The sequence below is a fragment of the Cibotium barometz genome, chromosome 42 (genome assembly GCF_041138505.1).
Source record: "Cibotium barometz isolate CiBa-2024 chromosome 42, ASM4113850v1, whole genome shotgun sequence".
Lineage (NCBI taxonomy): Eukaryota > Viridiplantae > Streptophyta > Polypodiopsida > Cyatheales > Cibotiaceae > Cibotium > Cibotium barometz.
In genome coordinates, this window is record NC_141087.1 from 47,601,496 (window position 1) to 47,623,831 (window position 22,336).

Consider the following 22,336-nt stretch of genomic DNA (forward strand, 5'->3'; position numbering starts at 1 on the left):
TTCTTTGTGTGCAGCTCGGTTCTAGCAGGCTCTCCGCATTCGCTCCGCCTTCGACACAGCTTCAGACTCTGATGGAGGCTCCTCCCGCCCCGCCTCAGAGGGACTCCCTAGCAGCCCCCTCGCCCGCGCCTGAGGACACCCCCATCAGGCTTTCTCTTTCACCAGAAGAGGAAGCGAGCCTCACCGCAGAGGTGGAACGCCTCCAGGCTCATTCCACCATCTGCCGTATAGTCGGCACTCGCCCCAGCAGAGGGGAGATCCGGGATCTTCTCCAGGCCCGCCTTCTTGCAGATGTGGGCAAGATCTTGGACGTACAACTACTGGGCCGTGGATATTACCAGATCGAGTTCGAGACCGCCCAGAGCGTGGCCAAGGTCCTAGCCATGAGTCCCCTTGACATCAGGGGAGCTCGGGCTTTCTTGAGACCTTGGCAGCATGGCTTTGACCCAGTAGCGGCCGAGTAGGGCGAGCGCCTTTTCCATGTTACAGTTTGCTTCCCTGGACTCCGTCGAGAGTATCTTCCGCTCCTCTCTAGGCTAGGAGCATTGGTGGGTTCGGTACTAGAGACTAGCTCCACAGTAGCTTCAGTGGTGGCCAGAGCAGCTGGGCTACCTTCGGTCAGAGTTTTGGTGTCTGACATCTCCTCCCTTCCTAAGGTCATTCAGCTACCTAGGATAGGGGGGGGATGGATTGATCAGAGAGTGGTGTTCTCGGGGCTCCTGAACCAGTGCTTCATTTGCAGGCAGGTCGGTCATCTGGCCAAGGCCTGCCCTCGCAGGAGACCCCGACCCTCACCACAGCAGCAGGCCCCTGATGGCCCGCCCACAGATGCGGCTCGGCAGGCAACCTCCGAGACACCTGCTCAGGCCACAGAGACCTTGGAGTGGCAGCTTGGACAGGGGCGCCGTCGAGGGAGACAGCCACTGTAGCACGCCCAGAGACCGCTGCAGTAGCAACCACAGTCTCAGCATCACTGGGTTCCCGTGAGGAACAGCTTTGCTCCCCTCCAGGAGGAGACCCCAGTGACGACGGAGGACCAGGAGATGCCAGCACCCCCTCCTTCACCCCCCCCACCCCCGTCCCCCCCCACCGCCTCGCTTCCACCTTCGCCTCCTCCCGTCCCCGCTCCGGTTTCGGCAGCGGCTCCCTCTCCACCCCCCTCGCCCCCCCCTCCTCCCCCCCCCCCCCCCCCCCCCCCCGCCTCACCTCCCTGGGAGGCCCTGGCAGTCCCCTGGCGTTCACCTGCAGTCCGGAGGGCGCTGAGCACCGACCTTGCTCGAGCACCACAGAGGAGACTTACCATGCCGATTCGGGCTTCACGGATATCATCTATCCGCAGTCGGCTGAGTCGCCTCGGCACTAGACAGTGCTCGGAGGCTTTTGATTACGCCTTCACACGGCTTTTTGGAGCAGAGGGCCCCCATGAGCCAGCACCCATCAGAGTTCATGTAGTGATTCCTCCGGCCCGCGGGGAGGAGGCACTTGATTCAGCGGTGGCCTTCTCGTTCCCTCTATGTGGCCCATGCGATCGGGAGTGGACTCTAGAGCTCGCTCTTAGCACTTTGAAGACGCAGGCAGTTGAGTTTTCTCATCATGTGAGCGATCTGGAGGTGACAGATGTGATAGGCCGACTATGGGAGTTGGCTCATTTTTTCTTAGATCCCGGGAGTGTGGATGCCTCAGGGATTCGTCATTTGGTCGTTCGCATAGTGGCAGACTTAGCATGCGACCCTGGATATGTTTGTATACACGAGGTTGCTCTGTCTGAGCGGGAGGCAGTCGCCATGGGACACAGCCACTGGCGCCTAATCCGTGATTCTTGCAGTACACCGGGTGGGCAGATTCGCAGCCGCTCGGATGGGGACTATTCTCCATCCAAGCCGCTTGCGAAGGCCCGTTGTACGGTTGAGACAGCATCCACCTCAGCAGGTCATCCATGAGGATCATCTCATGGAATGTACAGGGCCTTGGCGGAGCACATTATATACGCTATCGTGGTTGCTTGAGGCAGGAGCTTCAGAGATGCCTGGTTGGTGGCAGCATTGACATTTTGATGATGCAGGAGCACCACTTGGGTGAGAGCAGGATCCGGAGATATGGTTCGGTGATGCGTGGTAGATGGGACACCTTTTGGTTTGCAGGGTTTGGTCCTTTGGGTGGACAGGGAGGAGTATGCATGGTCATTGCAGATGTATGGCGGCAGGCCATTGTGGATCGAGGGATCATTGTGCCTGGTAGAGCATAGTATGTCATTCTGAGGATGCATGATGAGCTAGTGGGCGTGCTTAACGTCTATGCGCCCAACCATGCTAGTGCCAGAGCAGAGTTCTGGACCCAGGTTACGGATGCATTGCCAGAGGCCGCACATTGGTGTGTCGGGGGTGACTTCAACATGCTTGAGGACCCGGCTGATAGGGTGGGAGGCAGTCATGTTACAGTGCACGGCACGGAGCTTGCAGCTTGGGAGCGATTTTGCATGTCACTGAGGATCACTGATGCATGGCAGCATGGGGCCTTCTCCCGCTCTCAGGATAGTCTTAGTTTCTCTCGGTCGGATCGCCGGCAGGGAGGGACTAATCTATCACGGATTGATTGCTTTTATGTGGGCGACTGGTTAGGGGAGCGAGGGGGCTCCGTTGGCATTCTCGCTGGCACCTCATTTTCAGATCATGCGCCAGTTATTTTGACACTTGAGGAGAGGACACGGGAGCCCAGCTTGCAGTTGAGGATCCCAGAGAGGGTACTTACAGATCCTAGTCTCGCAGAGGACATTGAGAGGATCTGGCATGATAGTCAGTGCTCTGACCAGGATGCAGCAGACCAGTGTGCCCAAGGACTCATGGAGCTTAGCTCTTTTCTGCACGCTGCAGCTTTGACACGGCTGGGAGAGATTCGCGAGCGGGAGCAGCGGCTGAGACGCAGCCTTGCTTCGCTTCAGCGCCTTCAAGAGCAGCAGCCTGCATGTGAGTGGGTGGCGTCCCAGCTGAGCCAGGCACGCCAGGAGGTTAGAGAGGCAGAGGAGCAGAGACATGAGTTTTACTATCGTCTTCAGGCCTCTCAGTGGATGCAGCTTGGGGATAGAGTGACTGGGGAGTTTTTTGAGATTACTGGACCCCGCCATGCTCGAGTAGGAGTCCGTCAGCTTGGGAGGCCGGACGGGTCTGTAGCTACTGAGCCCGGGGAGATCAGAGCCATTGCCACTGGGTTCTATAGAGACCTGCTTTCAGCGGAGCCAGCCACTGAGGCTCGGGATGCTTGTAGACAGACGGTGTGGGCCCATGTGCAGAGGAGGGTCACAGATCGTATGCGTACAGTCCTTGGTGCGCCTCTTTCAGAGGTTGAGCTTGCTGAGGCCTTGAGGGTCTTGCCGCGCCATAGTTGCCCAGGGGAGGACGGGCTGACGCCTGCCTTTTCTATGCGCTATTGGGACCTTTTGGGGCCAAGCCTCCACAGGGGCTTTCAGTATGTTTTGGACACTGGGGTGATGCCACAGAGCTTTTCAGAGGGCTTGATCTTTCTCATCCCCAAGGAGGAGGGAGTATCAGATGATATTCGGCATTGGAGACCTATTACGATCCTCAATACTGTCTACAAGGTCTTAGCAAAGGCCTTGAGTTTGAGGATCCAGCCCTTCCTGGGGGAGTTGATTCATGCTACCTAGACAGGATTCGTCAAGGAGCGTAGTATCCTTGACAACATTTTCACCTTCTGGGAGGCGACGGCCTGAGCTAGATTTCATGGTGAGGACTTGGTCGTGATGCTTCTCGATTTTGAGAAGGCATACGATAGAGTCGATTGGGGTTTCTTAGAGGGCACTATGCTTCGCCTGGGCTTTGAGCCAGGTTGGATTAGAGGGGTGGCGGCTCTGTATTCCACAGCTCGCAGCCAGGTGTTGATTGCAGGAGGACGGGGGCCGAGTTTTGAGCTGACCAGATCAGTCCGTCAAGGGTGTCCCCTCGCCCCTTTTCTTTTTCTATTCTTTGCGGAGGCTATGAGCATGTATTTGACGGCAGAGGAGGTTGGTTTGAGAGGACTCCAGCTCCCAGTTCGGGGGGAGGACTTCCTCGATGCTGAGTTTGCTGACGACACGGGCTTATTTTTGCTTGGCCAGGAGGCCAATCTTCTTCGGGCAGAGCAGTCGCTCCAGGTTTTTAGTGCAGCTTGAGGAGCATTGATCAATTGGCGCAAGACAGTGGCCTTTTGGATCAGTAGTGCTCCCACTCCGGCATGGAGCCCGGACCCCGGTTTTAGATGGATTCCTCCTGGCACAGCAGTGCGGTATTTGGGATGCCAGATTGGACTAGATTTGTCACCTGAGCAGCAGATTGCCCCGCTTCTTCTGAGCATTCGGAAGAAGCTTTTGTATTGGAGTACAGCTCGACTATCCTTGGCCGGGAGGGTGGTGGTGGCAAATCAGGTGCTGTTAGCGACCATGTGGTACATTACGTCTTGCTGCAGCCAGCTCGGGCAAAGGTTGCATGGGCAGTTATTACACTTCCCCTGGCTCAGGGAGGCTTGGGCATTATAGATCTAGTCGATCAGAGTAGAGCCTTATTGGGGAAGCTTATTGTTCGGGGGCTGCTTCCAGGCGCTGAGCCTTGGAAAGAGCTTCTCTTGCAGCGGCTGCAGGCTCGGGCTCCCCCAGCAGGGGGCACTTGGGCACCAGAGATTCGATGGATCTTCATAGAGATGAGGAGGACAGGTCTCAGTAGAGGATGGGAGGACAGATTTGCTTTGAGCATCTTGAGAGCTTGGGAGCTGTTGAGACCGGGGCTCTCTCAGCGTCCTTCTTGTGTTGAGGAGCGGGCCAGACAGCCGCTCATCTGGAGCCCAGCGGTTCGCACAGAGCAGGGTCATATGCTGGGTTCTCGGCCTCGTCTAGCCTGGGGACCTTTGGCGGCAGGCCCAGCAAGTAGCTTTAGAGACTGGCAGGCCTTCTGCAGTCTACCAGAGGAGATCCAGGTGGAGAGGCTGAGTCACTTCAGAGGTGGGTTGATTATGAGGGATGACATTCAGGAGGTACTCACAGAGGAGTGGTTCACGCCTATCGAGCTAGTGGCCCCATGGTGGATGGGAGCCTTTACACAGTTGGAGATCCTGATTGCTCTCAGAGCTTGCACTGAGGATGGCAGATGTCTCTACTATGAGATTCAGGATGAGGGCAGACTTCAGAGAGTGGAGGTGGAGTCGCCTTTGGTTGCAGAGTGCACCTTTCAGAGGATACGGGTAGTGGCCGCCGCTTCTCGGAAGTGGCATATTGACCCAGACCCTGTAGATGTGCTCCCGGATTGGCGCATATGGGCATATGCAGCGCGCCCCTTGGCCTGGCTACAGTGGGACCCTGGTGAGTACGAGTGGCACGATCCTTATGCATCCCTTGAGGCCACAGAGATTATCTTTTTTCAGTATACTATTCGGTTGGGACGGCATATTTTGACGGCGAGGAGGATGGTCTCTCCAGCTGCAGCGGGCGGCTACAGGGACTCTCATCACAGGAGTTTCTGGAGGATTTTTGGGCCCGGCTCTGGGCTAGTCGACAGGCCCGCAGGATCTCGACTTTCCAGTGGTGGCTGGTCGCCCACAGGGGCTCAGCAGTTGGCACCTGGCTTGTCTACAGCGGTCTTCCGGCGGCCTGCGTCCGATGCGGCCACCCTATGGAGACACAGAGACATTGCCTTTGGGACTGCCCTCAGGCGCAGCAGATTTGGCTGCGGATGCTGCGTATTCTGGCCCCCCTCTCTCCAGAGGGTACGTATACGTGGGGTGCCGCTGCTTGGTCGACTTCGTCAGGGCTTGCTATGGGCTATGAGATGGAGCAGGACAGCCAGGCCATCAGATTCATTAGGGGCCAGCCTCGCCTTGTTCCTTCACCGGATTTCTCGTCCGCCAGCTAGACACAGGAGAGGGATCTACGATGGGAGCTCCTCAGCAGCATCACCATTTGGTTCACCTGGAAGGCCCAGTGTTTCAGGGCCTTTGAGGGGAGACTGGAGCCACCAGCAGAGACTGTTCGGGGGATCTGGCAGGAGTTGATCCACACCTTGCGGGGACAGTACGACCGCATTCGGGGCGACTCGGATGAGGCGATCTTGCGGCGCCAGGCCTTTCACACCACCTGGCGTAGCGGCCCCTTCTATACCCTTCACGCGGGGTTCCCCCGCTGGCACTACAGGCCACCTGTTTGGCTTTTCCCCCCTCCTATTGTATGATATAGCCATTCAGTTCTTTGTACTGATACTTGTACTTTTCAGCACCTAGGGAGAGTCTCCCTGGCTGCCTTGCTTTTTTCTCTGCTCTGTTTTCTCTTGTGAGCAGGAGAGGATCTTTTGTAGCCCTACGGGCGTTTTTTTTATAACTAATGAAAGGATCTTTTCTCGAAAAAAAAATAAAATAATGCACAATGTTGAAGATGTGCAAGAGAGAGAGAGAAGAAAGAAAGAAAGAAAGATATATTAACGTCTACGAGAGGCCAAAGTGGCCTATGAGACAAAAGTACCAATACATCCAAAACTCAAGGAAACTAAATGTCTCGAGCATAGTTGTCAGGTACGAAAAAACAGTACTGGTACGAGACTTTTAAATTTTGAAAATAAGTTCGATTGAGGTACGATCCACTTTAAAAAACACTTGAAAAAAAGATATTTGTACACATTTAGAGATGCAAAGTCTAGAGAAGTTATGATTTGTCATATGACATAAACTAGTACAAAAACTCAAGAGTCGTGAACAATGAACATTGAACATGCCATAAATAAGAGTCGTGGCCCACGACCTACAATAGGAAATACAAAAAAGTGTGTTGTGACCACTGACTAGTCACAACACTAAGTACAAAAATGTCTAAAGTCTAGACTCTAGAGACTAGAGTCTAGAGACTCTAGTCCTCCTCCTCAGAGAAATCACTAGGGGAAGGAATGCCCTTGCTAGAGGTGCTTCCATCATCAGAGGCCAACCCAAAACTGCCCTCGCTAAGGACATTGCCCTCGTCATCATACTCGGGCTCTCTGATGCCTGCAATAGGAGCATCCTCTTCTTTAGCAACAAGTGCTAAAGTGCGACTCGAAGGCGAGCCGGAGCCACGCCTCACATATGTAGCCACCGAGGTCGAAGTAGGGCGCCGAACACTGCATCTGCGACCTACTCGTGTGCCACCTCTAGCTACGTGACCTCTACGAGTACGAGAAACTTGACGGTCAATCTCCTCTAGCTCCCTTTAGAGATCGGCATATATGGCCTCCTCATTTGGATCTCGCTCCTTGTGTTCACTGTCAACTTAAACTTTTCGACATTCACCTGAAAGCAAAGTTCGAACATTTATAAATTATTAGACTTTAGTCATGCATTTATAAATCATTATTAATGAGTCGAACTTTGAACTTTGGAGATCTCTACCTGTTTGGAGATCTCCATGTCATGCATCTTCTCCACCATGCGTATGTTAGCACGGCAATATACAAGCCGCTCTAACTACATGGTACTGAGACGGTTTCGTATCTTTGTGTGTATGAGTGAGTAGGAACTCCAATTCCTCTCACATGCCCCCGAAGAGCAATCCTATGAAAAATAAGAGATTTAGAAATTAGAATGTAAGAACTGGTTAGTAGTTATGACTCTAGAGTATACACTATATATTCAATAGTCACCTGTGACAAGACTCTCAAAGCCACTTTTTGTACGTGAGCCATTTGATAACCAAATGACTCTCACCAAAAAGGTGGCCAGACCATTGACTCCCTACTTGAGCAAAGTGGGTTCGTGAAAGCAGCTCCCCTCTGATCATTATACCGAATGAGCTCTTGGAGGAAGTCTCTTTGCTCGTGGACGGGAAGTATCCTTGGCAAGTAGGCATCCCGATCAGAAAGTAGCTCCTCATCGGCGACGAAGAGCCTTGGTACTTTGTAGGCGGGATGCAACAAGGTGCAAGACCATGGATAGGTCTATGCATCCATCGCCATCTCCTCTCCACAAACACCATGATCGAATCGCGTCGCGAAGTGGGTGGAGGCTTGGTGGGATCCCTAGAATGCAAAAATTTCACTTTAAGGTTAAGTATTTAAGGAACGAGAAAGAGAGGTGAAAACGAGATTTGAAAACATGGGACATGGGTTTACCTAATCCCCTCCATAGGAGTGTCGGGGTCCTCCTCATCAAGCACTGTGGTCGTACGAATCTCCGCTAGAGCCTCTCGCATGAAGTGGGTGAGTAGCCCCAATGTGGAGCCCTCCATGTCGGCCATGCGCAATACCCTATACAAGGGAGTCACTGCAATGACAATGGCACGCACCTCGTGCCAAAAGGACTCTCTCATGCATAGTCGTTGAACGGCTTGGGCCTCGTCCGCACTAATCACCAACTCCTCTCTTGGCCATGCGACAAAATCCGGGGAGACCATGATCATCTGGAGCTTCGGTTGCATGTCGTATAGCCGCTCCAAGAGAAGCCACATGTAGGCAAACCGCGTGGAAGAGGGCGCTCCAAGTTGCTTTGCTCGCGAAACATAGCGAGCACCTTTACCTTCTTTGTGAAGAAATTCACAATGGATAGGCCTTGTGCAACCGCCCTCTTCACCCACTCTAGCTTCCCCACATCCTCCATGAGTAGGTCTAGACAATGGGAGGTACAAGGAGTCCGTACAATGGGTGGGAACTCCGTCTCTACCAAGCGCCCCATTTTGCGGCAATTGGATACATTGTTCGTGATGACTTGAATGACATTTTCATGTCTGACCTACAAGTAACACAATGGCAATTTGGCAAATACAATGACATTCTTAGAAGTAGAAGCTTGAACATAGTACATAGTACATACCTCTATGATGGCTTTCCGGATGTGACGATAGATAGTCCCCCGATGTTTTTTGCCCCGCCTTTCTGGTATCCACGGCGCGTAAGAAGTATGTGCCGAGAGCGCATGAAACAAGGATGTTCATGATACCTCTCTTCTTCCGATCACTCCATCCATCGGAGAGGATAGAGCAACCATACTTTGCCCATCCTTCCTGCACGGGTGTGAGTTTGTCGTTGATCCTTTGCCGCATCTCATGGTAGGTGATACCATGCCATTCACCATGGGATGGCCCCACCTCTGCAATGGCCTTCACCATTTTGTGCCATTGTGGAACCTTGAGCACATTGAAGGAGAGATTGCAGTCTATCACCGTGCGTGCAATCTCCTCATTCGTTGCTTTCATCTTCGCCTTCACATAGGTGAGGTTGTTAATGTTTGCACCGATGGTGGTTTGCCTCATTACCGGAGAGCTCTCCTCCCTTGGCCTCTTTGATTGGAAGTTGGAGCCGCCTGAGGCGGAGCTGGAGCCAAATGGGACGGGCGAAGGAGTCGGATGCGGAGGTACCGGACATGGAAGCTCCCCCACGTCCACCTTTGCCTTGGTTGCGGATGAGGGAGTACTTCTTCACTATACCATCCGCAATTTCTTGGGGAATCTCCTTGCACGGCGCCACTTCCCCACCAAGCTTGGACACATGTGCAAGGAGCCTTGTGACGCTACTTGTGTAACCCTTCCCACAAAAGTTACACGTCCATTTCCATGACCTTGAATTACCGGTAGGTTTCTCACCGGTGGTGGTATATAAGGCAAAAGCCTCATGCTTGTCCTTTCCTCCGGACCTCATTGCCAAAGTCTAAAGAGAGAGAGTGCTTGAGAGAGGGAAAGAGAGCTTGAGAGAGAGAGAGATAGAGCCTAGAGGGAGAGGCTACACTCTAGAGCCTAGCCTCTAGGTACTAGGTAGTAGGCCCTAGAGGGCGGGACTCGGGAGAGGGAGAGAGGTAGGGGAGAGAAATGAAATGAAATGATATATTAACGTCTCTAAGAGGCCATAATGGCCTATGAGCCCAAAACTGAGAGTACATCTGAAGTTGGTGTCTCATCAAAGAGAACAACTAAATGAGACTAAAAAGTACAATAAACTGATTGTCTTACAGTTATAAGAACAGAATTGTAAGACTCCGAGATGATACTGAGTAGAAAATACTGGAAAATGTATATCAGGTAGATCCATGTATGCTGATCAGTTGAAGTGTTGCCCTCTCCTTAGATCAAGTGTCTCCGCCATGGGGCTGTCTAGAATGGAGGGGTCGTAGAAGCGAGGTAGGCGCCTCTGATACCGAGCAATAATGGCTTTGATCTGGCAATGGTGAGGATGCCGTGGTCGGGATCCTGGTGGGCGTGGCCGACGAGCACGACATAAGATGACTGCTCTATCAGTGGTGATTGCTTGGGAGCGTGGTCGGTGTCCTGATGGCCCAATGGAGGAGGTATTAGGAGGTGTGTGGGCTAGGTTGCTGGTGCTGGTGCCGAAGAAATCTGTCAGGGTCCTTTGTCTAGGTACATCATGGCTCGGTCTCCTGTCTACCAAGAGGGTCTCTCTGTGTCTCCTGAGCTCAAGTAGGAACAATCCCAGGCGTCTCTGATCCTCAAACTCCATGACCCTGCGTAACGGCCCAAAACCCTCTCGGAAGAGGTAATGATATCTCCCTTGGATCTCATAATAGACTGTACATCGGCAAATGTAGTGTTCCTCTGTCTCTGCCTCTTGGTAGCATAGCTGACAAATGCGGTCATCCAAGATCTGATGCACATATTGCCCTGTCTCAATCCGCAGCTGGTGTGATGAGGTCCGGATCTGTCCAATGGCACAACGTATCCCATGTGATAGGTGTACATCTATGTATGCCCGGCGGGTGATAAAATCATCTGGTGAGGTGTAGAAAATGGCTCTTGTAATGAGCCATTTTCGTGCCTAAGGGCTCAAGGCGGCTAGTCCATGTCCTCTCTGTGTCCACTCTGATGATATCCATCCTGATCACGCGGTTTTGCTCTGAGCGGGTGAGATCCAAAAATGGACAATCCAGACTGTACTAAAAGGGTGGTGAGATTAGAACAATATCATCAGCATATAACAAGATGGGTATCAACACCCCTGCCAAGCATGCCCCTGGGTCTCCCAATCTGTCTACATAATCAGAGACAGCATCAATGTATAGTCCAAAGAGGGTGGGTGATAGCGGGCATCCCTGCTTCACCCCTATCGTGCTGGTCACCATATTGGATAGTCCGCCTGGAGCTCGGACTTTGCCTGTCTCACAGACTCATACAAAGCATATATCCCCCACTGCATATCCTCGGGTGCCTCAATGTCATGCAATCTGTGTATAAGCCTGGCACGTGGTACGGTATCGAAGTTTTTGTGGAAGTCCACAAAGCAGCAGTATATCCTTCTCTTCTGTGCCCTGTCCTCTTCAATAAGTGCCTGAAGTGTCAGTATGTGATCCAAGGTAGTAAATCCTCTCCTGAAGCCGGCTTGTCCATGTGCTCGATGACCATGCCTCTCTGCCCAGCGGCTCAGCTCCGACTCCAATATAGAGTCATATAGTTTGGCCAAGTAATGACCAATCATGATCGTCTTGTAGTTGCCTGGTACCATGGGGTCCCCACTCTTAAAGAGTGGTACAATGATATGCTCTGTCGAGCTTGTCGCGAAACCCTCACAAATGGCACGATTAAACACATGTACGATGAGTGGAGCCAAAGTGTCGCGTGCATATGAGAAGTGCTCTCCAACTAGTCCATCATGATCCTGTGCCTTTCCATTCTGTAACCTCTCTATCGCATCTAGCACCATCCGCATAGTAAAAAAGGTGCTACTAGCCGGTCTAGCTCCCACTGGAGGGGGGGTGGGGGGCTGTCCCAGTGCATCATATAGCTATCTAGCATAAGCATGCCATGCCTGAGGTGCAGTAATCGGAGTACCAAGCTCTCTCTCTTGAAACATCTTCCATGCCCTCTTGTTGTCCTTCCCCAGGAAGAGTTGGTAGATCTCCTCCTCTAGCTTAGCCAGATAGGCTCGTTTCTTCCTCCGCACAAGGCGCCGAAAGATCATCCTGGCCTATCTATGCGTGTGAGTCCCAATGGCAATCTCACGCTGTAGCTGTGCTTGTGTCTCACGACACTCATCATCATACCAACTGTTCTGTGGGGCAGTGTTGCGGGGGGGGTGGAAGGGATCATAGTGCAGGGAAACGCATATGAGGCGGATGCATGTAGTACACCTGCCAATCCTCTTGTTAGAGAGCTTGAGAGCTTGAGCCTTGAAAGTCGAGGCTTGAGCCGAGAGAGAGAGAGAGAGAGAGAGAGAGCTTGAGCTTGAATGATGAGAGAGGGAGAGACCTTGAGAGCTCTTATACAAGTAACAAGGGCCAAGGCTCAAGCATGGAGGTGAAAGCCTAAAGGGATCCAAGGCCATGGCACATGTGACATGCCCAACTTCCAAGGGCCAGACGGCTACAACAAACGGGCGAAAGACATACGCGAAAAAATGGGCGCAAAAAAAACGATAAAAAACGGGCAAAAAAAGAGGTAAAAAACGGCGATTTTTTCCGGGTCCTTTTCGCATCCATCCAGTACAGTACGGTACGAACCCACCGTCTCGTTTTGTTTTGTTGGACCGAAACGTCTGTCGGCCTAAAAAAACATTTCGGTTTTGTTTCGCTCCGGTCGTTTCGCCCTGTCCCGTACTTTACGTACCTGTGTTGCGGTACGCGTCCCGCAGACAACTATGGTCCCGAGTAGAAAATGAAAAGCATAAAACTGAAAAACAACTAGCTATAACATGTGGCCAAAGAGGAACTAGTGGCATGATACAACTGCCAGAGAAAGGCATATCTGTTAAAAGTGTGGAACTGGAAAAATGGTAGGCTATGGGAGCAGCTGAGATAGACTCATCCCATAATGTTTCGCATAGGTTGATCCAGCATAGACAGGCTGAAGCGCCGAGGTTGTGCCGCACGACATCGTGCCAGACTCACAATATAGACTAGCACTGCTTCATGTGCAAGACAATGCACACCTGACTTTGAACGCGTAGAGTGGAACCTTGGTTGACTTGTCCCGGATTGGGCTCACATGGGACTAGTTTCCACTCTAGGTCCTCACCTTCTTGTTCATATATGTCCACGTGGCATCCAAGTGCGGGATGCACGTGACAGTCGCATGGTCACCACACCACCAAAAGATCAAGACATGGGCGATGGTTTCATCCATGCGTGATGTAGTAAGGGTGCGTGGGACGTGGGCATCAACACTATCCAAGAATCAGCCTGAAGCTTTGATACCAATGTTACCTATGCGGAAGCTCTTTGCCTTCTCTCAGCCCTAAGCATTGCATAGGAACTCTTGATGCAAGAACAATCAACATAGACAGAGAATAGAGAGATGGCTGTGTATTCAATATATTCATATGATACAAAAAGGCACAATAGTTTATGGCCTTTGGGCTTTCCAAAAAGGATAATCATAAGCCTATCTATGACCTAACTCCAATTGGGAGTGAGATGATCTGAACCGAGCAATGAGGACTGAAGGCACTCAAGGGTTAGGGTTAGGGTTTACACAGGTTCAAGCAAGCAAGCGTGGAAACCAAGATGAGAGAACACGACTTCCAATATGCTTCAATGAATAATAAAAATCAAGTACAATAGCCACATGATAGTGACCCTAAAAGATAAGTGTTCACATGTCCGGCCATAAATGTGCCGGGTGGACCAAAACACTTATAAACTGCACATAAGTGAAACTAACCTAAACTGGGGGAAAAAACCTCCACTAACTGAAGTAAAAAGTGCCCCAGTAATCTACTGATGATCACTAGCACTCCTCTGGGTGCATACACAGCATAAAACCCAACAAACCCCCCTGGAGTGATATGTGATCACTGTACATCATCCACCAAAAGGAAACAAATTCAAAGCATTGCGGAATGCTTCAAATTTCGGACGTGGTAATGCCTTGGTGAAGATGTCTGCCACATTCTGATCTGTAGGACAGTAGATCAGACTGATATCTCCTGCCTGGAGTCTCTCCCGAACAAAATGATAGTGAATCTCAATGTGTTTCGTACGAGCATGAAACACAGGATTCCTGGCCACAGCAATGGCACTCTGACTATCAGTATAGATAGGTGTAGGCTCCTCCACTGAAATATCCATATCAGTCATAAGACGACGCAGCCAAACACACTCAAGAGTAGTAGTGTAGGCTGCTCTGTACTCTGCCTCACAAGACGAAGTGGCCACTGTGGTCTGTTTCTTGCTTAGCCAAGAAATGCATGAAGCGCCAAGGAAGAAACAATTTCCACTAGTGGAATGTTTGGTATCAAAGTCACCAGCCCAATCTGAATCACTGTAAGCGTGTAACTGCATGTCACCCCCCTCAGGATAAAGCAACCCAAGAGACAAGGTACCCTGCAAATAACGGAATACACGCTTCACAGCTTGCCAATGTGACAACCGTGGGCTGTGCATGAATCTGCTCAACTGAGACACTGCATACTGAATATCTGGCCTTGTATTACACAAGTAAATGAGGCACCCAACAGCCTGAGCATATGTAGTGGCATCAAAGGAAACACTGTTATCTTGTAGTGACAGTTTCATCCCAGGCTCCATAGGAGTACTAATAGGCTTGCAATCCTGAAATTTAAACTTCTCCAGAAGTTTAGCAACATAACGTGATTGCAACAACCCAATGCCTCTGTTATCCTGCACAAACTGTATGCCCAAATAGTAATGTACAAGGCCCAAGTCAGACATGTCAAATGTCTGTTGCAGTATCTCTTTAAAAGCTGCAATTTTGTCATCATTTGATCCCATGAGCAAGAGATCATCCACATAAAGACTGATGACCAGCAGATCTGTCTCTTCTTTCTTCACATACAAAGTGGCCTCTGATGGACTGTTCACAAATCCCTGAGTGAGTAGAAAAGCATCTATTTTTGCATACCAAGCTCGTGGAGCTTGTTTCAAACCATACAAGGCCTTTTTCAGCCTGCATACTTTCCCCTCATGACCATGTTCTGCAAATCCCATGGGCTGAAATACATAAACTTCCTCCTCGAGGTCCCCATGTAGGAATGCAGTCTTTATGTCCAACTGGTGAACAACCCAACCACGATGTGCAGCCAATGCAATGACACACCTAAGTGTCGACATACGGGATGTAGGAGCAAATGTCTCCTCATAATCAATGCCCTTCTTCTGTGCATAGCCCTTTGCAACTAGACGGGCTTTGTACCTGTCAATGGATCCATCTGCATGTCTTTTCAATTTATAGACCCATTTAGTACCAATGGCTTTCTTGCCTTTGGGCAGATCAACCAAATCCCATGTTTGATTCTTTTTAATAGAATCAATCTCATCCTGCATGGCTTTGTTCCAATGCACATTATCTCGTGCATCCACAAATGAATCAGGCTCATCATCATCCTGTAAACTGGCTGCCATAACCAGATTCAAATCCATGATGTGTGCATGCTCATTGGTCCTTGTCTCCCTACGAGTACGACCAGCAAGAGGACCCTCTAAATGGCTGTCCTGTAATGTCCTCAAATACCATCTAGGTATATGTCTGACTTGTGGTGCCTGCTGTCCCATATTTGGTTCAGCTTCTGGCTCATTTGGCTGCTGAATTTCTGCACCACCTACATCATTTGCTGGCTGTCCAATACCCTCATGAGTTGGATCACCAACTGTGGAATGAAACTCCATGGGTAGTAGACCTTCAAACACATCATTTTCAGCCTGATTTGCCTCATAACCAGCCATGGATATTTCTGATTTTTCATCAAAAATCACATCCCGACTGATGAATATCTTCCTGGATAGTGGGTCATATAACCTGTAGCCCTTGCTCTCACGGCTATACCCAACAAAAATGCATTTTGTGGCTTTATCATCCAGCTTCCTCCTCAACTCTTTGGGTATGTGTGCATATGCAAGACACCCAAAGATACGAAAATGCGATACAGAAGGCTTGCGGCCATGCCAAGCCTCAAAAGGAGTAATAGAAACCAATGCCTTTGTGGGACATCGATTCAAAATATGACAAGCACACATTACTGCTTCCACCCAAAAGATATGTGGTAGTCTTTTTGCCTTTAGCATACATCTGGCCATCTCCATGAGTGACCGATTCTTCCTTTCTGCAACCCCATTCTGCTGTGGAGTGTAAGGAGTAGTATACTGATGTTTTATACCTCTACTCCCAAGAAAGGAATTCAGCACATGTGACATATATTCCCCCCCTCGGTCAGAACGGAGAGTCTTCACCTTGCATCCTGACTCTGTCTCAGCAAGTGCTACAAGGGCCAAAAATGCATCATATACCTGTGATTTCTGTGTCAAAGGATAGACCCAGCATATACGAGAGAAGTCATCAATAAATGTTGCAAAATAAAAGCAACCACCTAATGACTTCGTCTGCATGGGACCACAAAGATCACTGTGTATAAGTTGCAACTTTGCAGTTGCTCTTAGAGCCTGATCACGTGGGAAGGAAAACCTGTGCATTTTTCCCAAAATACATCCTTCACAAATGTGATCTGGAGGCTTCTCCATGAGAGGTAGATCTGTAAACATATTATGTCGCTGCATAAGCATAAGACTACCAAAATTTACATGCCCCATGCGAGCATGCCATAACTCCGCATCAACCATAGCTGGAGTAAGAGTGAATGCATGATAAGCAGACTGATCCACTGGCTGAAATGCATCCAACTGATAAAGTCCATGACATAATGTACCAGAAAGCATCAAGGTCAAGGCATTAGCTTTGTCTCTGACCATGCATTTATCATCATCAAAGTGGACCTGCATTCCACAATGTGCTAAAGAAGAAATGGACAACAAATTCTTCTTTATCCCTGGTACATATAAGGCATCTGTAAGGCGGAGAATGGAGCCATCAATGGCTGTGAGCTGAATCTCCCCAATGCCACGAACTGGATATGAAGCATTGTTGGCACACTGAACAGTTTTGCCAACAGGAGCAGGGCCAACATGACTAAACAAATCCCTGCGAGATGTGATATGCTTTGAGGCACCACTATCAAAATACCAAGTACATGCATGCTCTGTCAAACTGAGTGCCTGTGAAGACCAAGAGGCATCATAGCTGCATGTATAAAAACAGTAATCCCTGTCCTCAACAAAAGAAGCAGTCTCTGGAGGAGCTTTAGGAGCATCATTAACAGACATCCCAGCTTCCTTTGCCTTCTCTTTGGCAATCCTCTTCCTACATTCCGTGATGTAGTGACCTGGCTTCTTACAGTAATGACATTTGCCCTTCTTCTTGGGCTGTCCATCACCTTTCTTGGTATCCTGTGAAGAACCACCATCACCTGAGTTTTGATTTGCACTCTTTGGCTGAGTTTTTCCTTTCCCCTTTTGACCTGTAGTAAATGCTTGTTCAGCATTTGTGTTCATATTCATATTCTTCCTCATTTGCTCCTCTTGTAGTAAGAGAGCAACAAGTTCCTGATACTTGAGGGGTTCAACAGCATTCCTCATGCTGAGGTTCAAAGAGGTATGGAAAGCCAAGTAAGATCTTGGCAAAGAGTGCAAGATGGTGGACACAAGCTGTGTCTCAGGAATAATCTCATCCACATTGATGAGTTGCTCTCTCAAATCCTGCAGCTTGTTTAAGTGGCTAGACATATCATCTCCTTCATTCATTTTCTGATTTTCCAGCTCTCTTTTCAAAAATGAGATCCTAGCCTCATTACGAGCAGCATACATCTGCTCCAAAGTCACCCATGCATTCTGTGAAGAGCCAGCTGAACGAATATGAGGTATAATGGACCTCTGAACTGACAATGCAATGAGTGACAAAGCTTGTGCATCCCTGGCATCCCATGTCTTTTGAGCATTTGTTCTTTGAACAGGCAATGGCTGTCCTGGAGCCTGTACCTGTTGTCCTCGTCCACGAGCACCCCCTTGGGGAGGAGTCTCTGGAGCCAATGGACCTGGACGTGGTTCATCACCACTAACAAAATCCCAAAGACCTTTTGCCACAAGCACATTTTTCAGCATAAAACTCCACAAGGAGTAGTTCGTGCCATCCAATTTGTCTTCCTTAGACAAATATGTGAATACATCACTTTGCTGTTGATTTGCCATTATGCTTTACGCACAATGTTGTACCTGTTTACCAAAAAACCCAATAACAGAAACCCTGATAACAACTGTACTCCACTGAATACAGTTCACCCAAATCTGCCTGCACTCTCAATCCTCTGAATGTGCAGCTCAATGCACCAATGACTGAGTAGAGCAGCAAATGGCGTACACAATGCCAAAATGCCCCAAAAATGCCCAAATTTGCTGCACCCAAACTGTGCAAAAAACCTGTATATTTTCTTGCTAGAAAATCTGCCTGTTGTGCCTGTATATTTTCACAGAGAAAATAAAAATGCCCAATATTCAAAATATGTAATGCTTACCACTTCTGTATTGTGCAGGTACTCAGCAACTCAGTCGAGGTGCTGTACTGTTCATGTACTTTGACTGTACTATTGCAGTCGTGTACTACCAGTTCCACAGTACTGTCCTGGCGCAGTCTTCGAATCAGGTACAGTATACGCATGTGCTGCTGTTTCAGGTACAGACGATGACAGGCGCACTCATTCGAAACAGGTACAAATGAAGGTACTGTAGGCAGCGCTTGACTGTTGCAGTACCCGACTGAAGGTGACCAGGTTACAGAAGGCGGCACACAGCTGTATGGCTGCGCTTGACTGTACGGGCTGGTACACGTACGCTGAAGGCGATGCAGGTAGCAGTACCCGACTGAAGGCGACCAGGTACCGAGGTTGTAGGCGGCGCTTGACTGTACGTATGGGCAGCTAATGCGCACGTTGAGCTGATGGCGGCGCACAATGGTGTGTACGTATGCTGTACGGGCAGCAGCAATGCAGAGCTTCAATGCTCTGATACCAATTGAAGGCACTCAAGGGTTAGGGTTAGGGTTTACACAGGTTCAAGCAAGCAAGCGTGGAAACCAAGATGAGAGAACACGACTTCCAATATGTTTCAATGAATAATAAAAATCAAGTACAATAGCCACATGATAGTGACCCTAAAAGATAAGTGTTCACATGTCCGGCCATAAATGTGCCGGGTGGACCAAAACACTTATAAACTGCACATAAGTGAAACTAACCTAAACTGGGGGAAAAAACCTCCACTAACTGAAGTAAAAAGTGCCCCAGTAATCTACTGATGATCACTAGCACTCCTCTGGGTGCATACACAGCATAAAACCCAACAAGGACATCATCAACTGGCTGACCTGCTGTCGGCGGCCAGTTCCATGGACACCAATAAATCTATGTGCTGCTGACTTCATCGGAAGAATGTTGAACTGCTGGCCAACAGGGTCCTGGTCCACACCTAGGCCTCTTCATGCGTGTGACAGCTACTGCTCAAATTCCGATGTTTTATCTGCTGCAAATCATGGATTAGTTTTAGATCAGCCATGTCCATGTCCATGCACGTGACAAAGACACATGCAACATTGTCCAAGAAGAAGAAGATTATGATTGGGCCTTCTGACGTGTTCTGTGTGTGAGTCAAGGGTCCTCTGCCCAAGTAGTCCCCTAAAATATGATAAATAATCCTTCTTTGTATGTTGTAATCCTTGTTTCTATTTATCCCACTTATCCCTACTTAGAGCGAGGGGGGCTTTCTCTTTGAGTAGATTGATGTAGGCGCAACCATTTGTGGTCAAGCTCTTCTATTAGGCTTGACAGGAGGGTTTGAGATGCTGGCACATTGTGTTCTTTTGTATCATGTGTTGCATTTTGTAACTGTATATACCCCACTTGATGCTTATTCCTGATTATTTGACTTTCTTCTTGCTTGTTGCAGGTCTTGGAAAGGGAAGCTTTTATAAACAGATTTCTCTCGGTAACAGCAGAGCTGGAACAGGCACTAGATGTGGCCCCCTTTAGTCTGCTGGACATATCTGATGAAGTGCGAGAGCAGGTGTAGTGCTTTTTGAAGGGTATTGCTTTGTGCAGCTAATGCTATGAATTTCTGTATCACATTGTTTTTGAGGGCTAGATGATAGCACAATTTTCTCAGGTCTGTCACCTGTTTTGCATGCTGCCTAGCATGTCTAAAAATATGGCACTCTAATGTGGCCTTGATTTTGCATGCATGTGTGCGTGCCTGTGCTTGCGTTCGTGCTTTTGGTGTTCTATGCTTCCCATGCAGGTTGAGCTTGTACATGCTCAATTAAAGAGAGCGAAAGGAAGAGCTGATGCACAGGATTTAGATCTTTACAGTGATCTCGCTGTTGTGCTGTCAGAAGGGAATGATAAAGCAGTTAGCAAAACTGCTTTGGAAAGGTTGGCTGAGAAGCTGCAACTTAAAACTTTGTCAGAAATAAAGCAAGAGTGCCGAGCTTTGAACTCTATTCATGCTGGAAATTATGGGGATAATAATGAGAAATATGAGCAATTCTCTCTATTAATGGCACATCTCAAAGACCTTGCATTGAAAGACAATGCATTATTGGATGTAGTTGATAATGAAAAGACTGTGCAACTTGAAAAGCTGGGATGTCCTATCATACCAGATGATTTCCGTTGTCCCATCTCATTAGAGCTCATGAAGGATCCAGTTATTGTGGCAACTGGCCAGGTCTGTCTTTCTTCTATATGTAACCCGTAGCTTTGCCTCTACTTTTCCTATTGTATATAATGAGTTGTCTTTCTTTTGAAGACGTATGAGCGAGCCTGTATCCAGAAATGGCTTGATGCTGGAAACAAAACTTGTCCAAAGACACAGCAAGTCCTACCGCAGTTGGTATTGACACCCAATTATGTGCTAAAAAGCTTGATTGGACAGTGGTGTGAGACTCATGGGATTGAGCTGCCCAAAAAGGTTTGGCTCAGAGTCGATCAGTTTTAGTTGATGCAAGAATTTTTGAAAGTAAACTATCAAGTAAACTCTGGTATTTTGCATTTGTAGATTGGTCCAGGGGATCGAAAGACAGTTGAGATATTGCTGCAAAAATTGTCACATGGTCAACTGAATGTGCAGAGAGAAGCAGCTGGAGAGTTACGGGCATTAGCTAAACGGAATGCTGAGAACCGGGTCTGTATTGCAGAGGCAGGTGCCATCCCTCTTTTGGTTGGGCTGCTGTCATCCCTAGATCAAGGCACACAAGAGCACGCTGTAACCGCACTCCTGAATTTGTCTATACACGAGGGAAACAAGGGTCCAATTGTTGCAGCAGGTGCAATTGATCCTATCGTAGAGGTTCTCAAGCATGGAAACATGGAAGCTAGAGAAAATGCAGCTGCCACGCTCTTCAGTCTGTCTGTTGTGGATGAGAACAAGGTGACAATAGGAGCTTCTGGGGCAATCCCTGCACTTGCCAGTCTGCTACGTGATGGTACCTTGCGAGGAAAGAAAGATGCTGCCACTGCCCTCTTTAATTTGTCAATCTACCAAGGCAACAAAGCAAGAGCAGTGAGGGCACTGGTTGTGCCTCCTTTGATGCAGCTTCTTATTGATCCAGCATCAGAAATGGTAGATGAAGCTCTTGCAATCCTTGCCATCCTAGCCACACACCAAGAAGGCAGAGTTGCTATCACCCAGGCATCTGCCGTTCCTGTCTTGGTAGAGCTCATCAAAACAGGTTCACCTCGAAACAAGGAGAATGCTGCTGCTGTTTTATTATCCCTTTGCTTAAATGACCCTGTACAGACAGCTTTGGTATGGCAAATTGGGGCTCACGATCCATTAAGTGAGCTTGCAAAGAATGGCACGGTGAGAGCACGCCGCAAAGCCTCGTCACTTTTGGACCATATGAACAAGCAGGATAAAGATGCTTCAGAGATTTCTTGATTGTGGTGCCTTGCATTTGAAGTGTGGCCTTGTGGGATTTGGATTGGGAAAGTCTAGTTTAGGTGCTGATTTGAGTCATTTGTCCAGTAATCATCTAGGCATATTTAAAGCAGTTTGAAGGTGGTCAAAGACTGCCTTAATGGCTTTATTCAATGCTTCACTGTATTTTTCTTAGTGTTTTATTTAATGGTAATGCAAGTTTGTCATTTTATGATGTTTATTGCTGCATGCTGTTCTGTATCTGTGCAAGAGCTAGCAAATTTTTTTTGATCCTTCGTAGAAATATGTACAACTGCATGAAAGCAGATTTCAGCTCTCTATAGAGGAAAGGTGCACAAGGAGGAGTCCTCTGAGAGAAGCTAGCCATGGAGGGAGTGAGATAACAATGGGGGAACGAGGAAAAAGCCACACGGAGGGACCTTTGATTGCATATGATACCTCTGTCTGGCAAATCAGAAAAGTTCTCAGACTGCTCCAAATGCAGAGAAAAGCTGCTTGACGCACCTGCATGATCTGAGTGACCCTAGAGGCACTCCCAATGATCACAGAGGGTGTGAATAAGATCTTTCCATTAGAATTGGATCATCTTGACCAAGTGGTGACATTTGTGTATGGCCTTGATGCACAG

The 22,336-nt window shown here is 49.0% G+C and overlaps 1 protein-coding gene across 1 annotated transcript in view; it reads left to right on the top strand.

Annotated features, from left to right (window-relative positions):
- Positions 1-21,926, top strand: part of LOC147614558 (U-box domain-containing protein 13-like) — a 56,913-nt gene extending 34,987 nt beyond the window's left edge. The window contains exons 2-5 of the mRNA XM_086781109.1: positions 19,720-19,836; positions 20,068-20,496; positions 20,578-20,739; positions 20,827-21,926. Coding sequence (XP_086637235.1) covers positions 19,720-19,836; positions 20,068-20,496; positions 20,578-20,739; positions 20,827-21,708 — 1,590 coding nt within the window. The 3' untranslated portion in view covers positions 21,709-21,926. The remainder of the gene's footprint in view (positions 1-19,719; positions 19,837-20,067; positions 20,497-20,577; positions 20,740-20,826) is intronic.
- Positions 21,927-22,336: the final 410 nt, after the last annotated feature.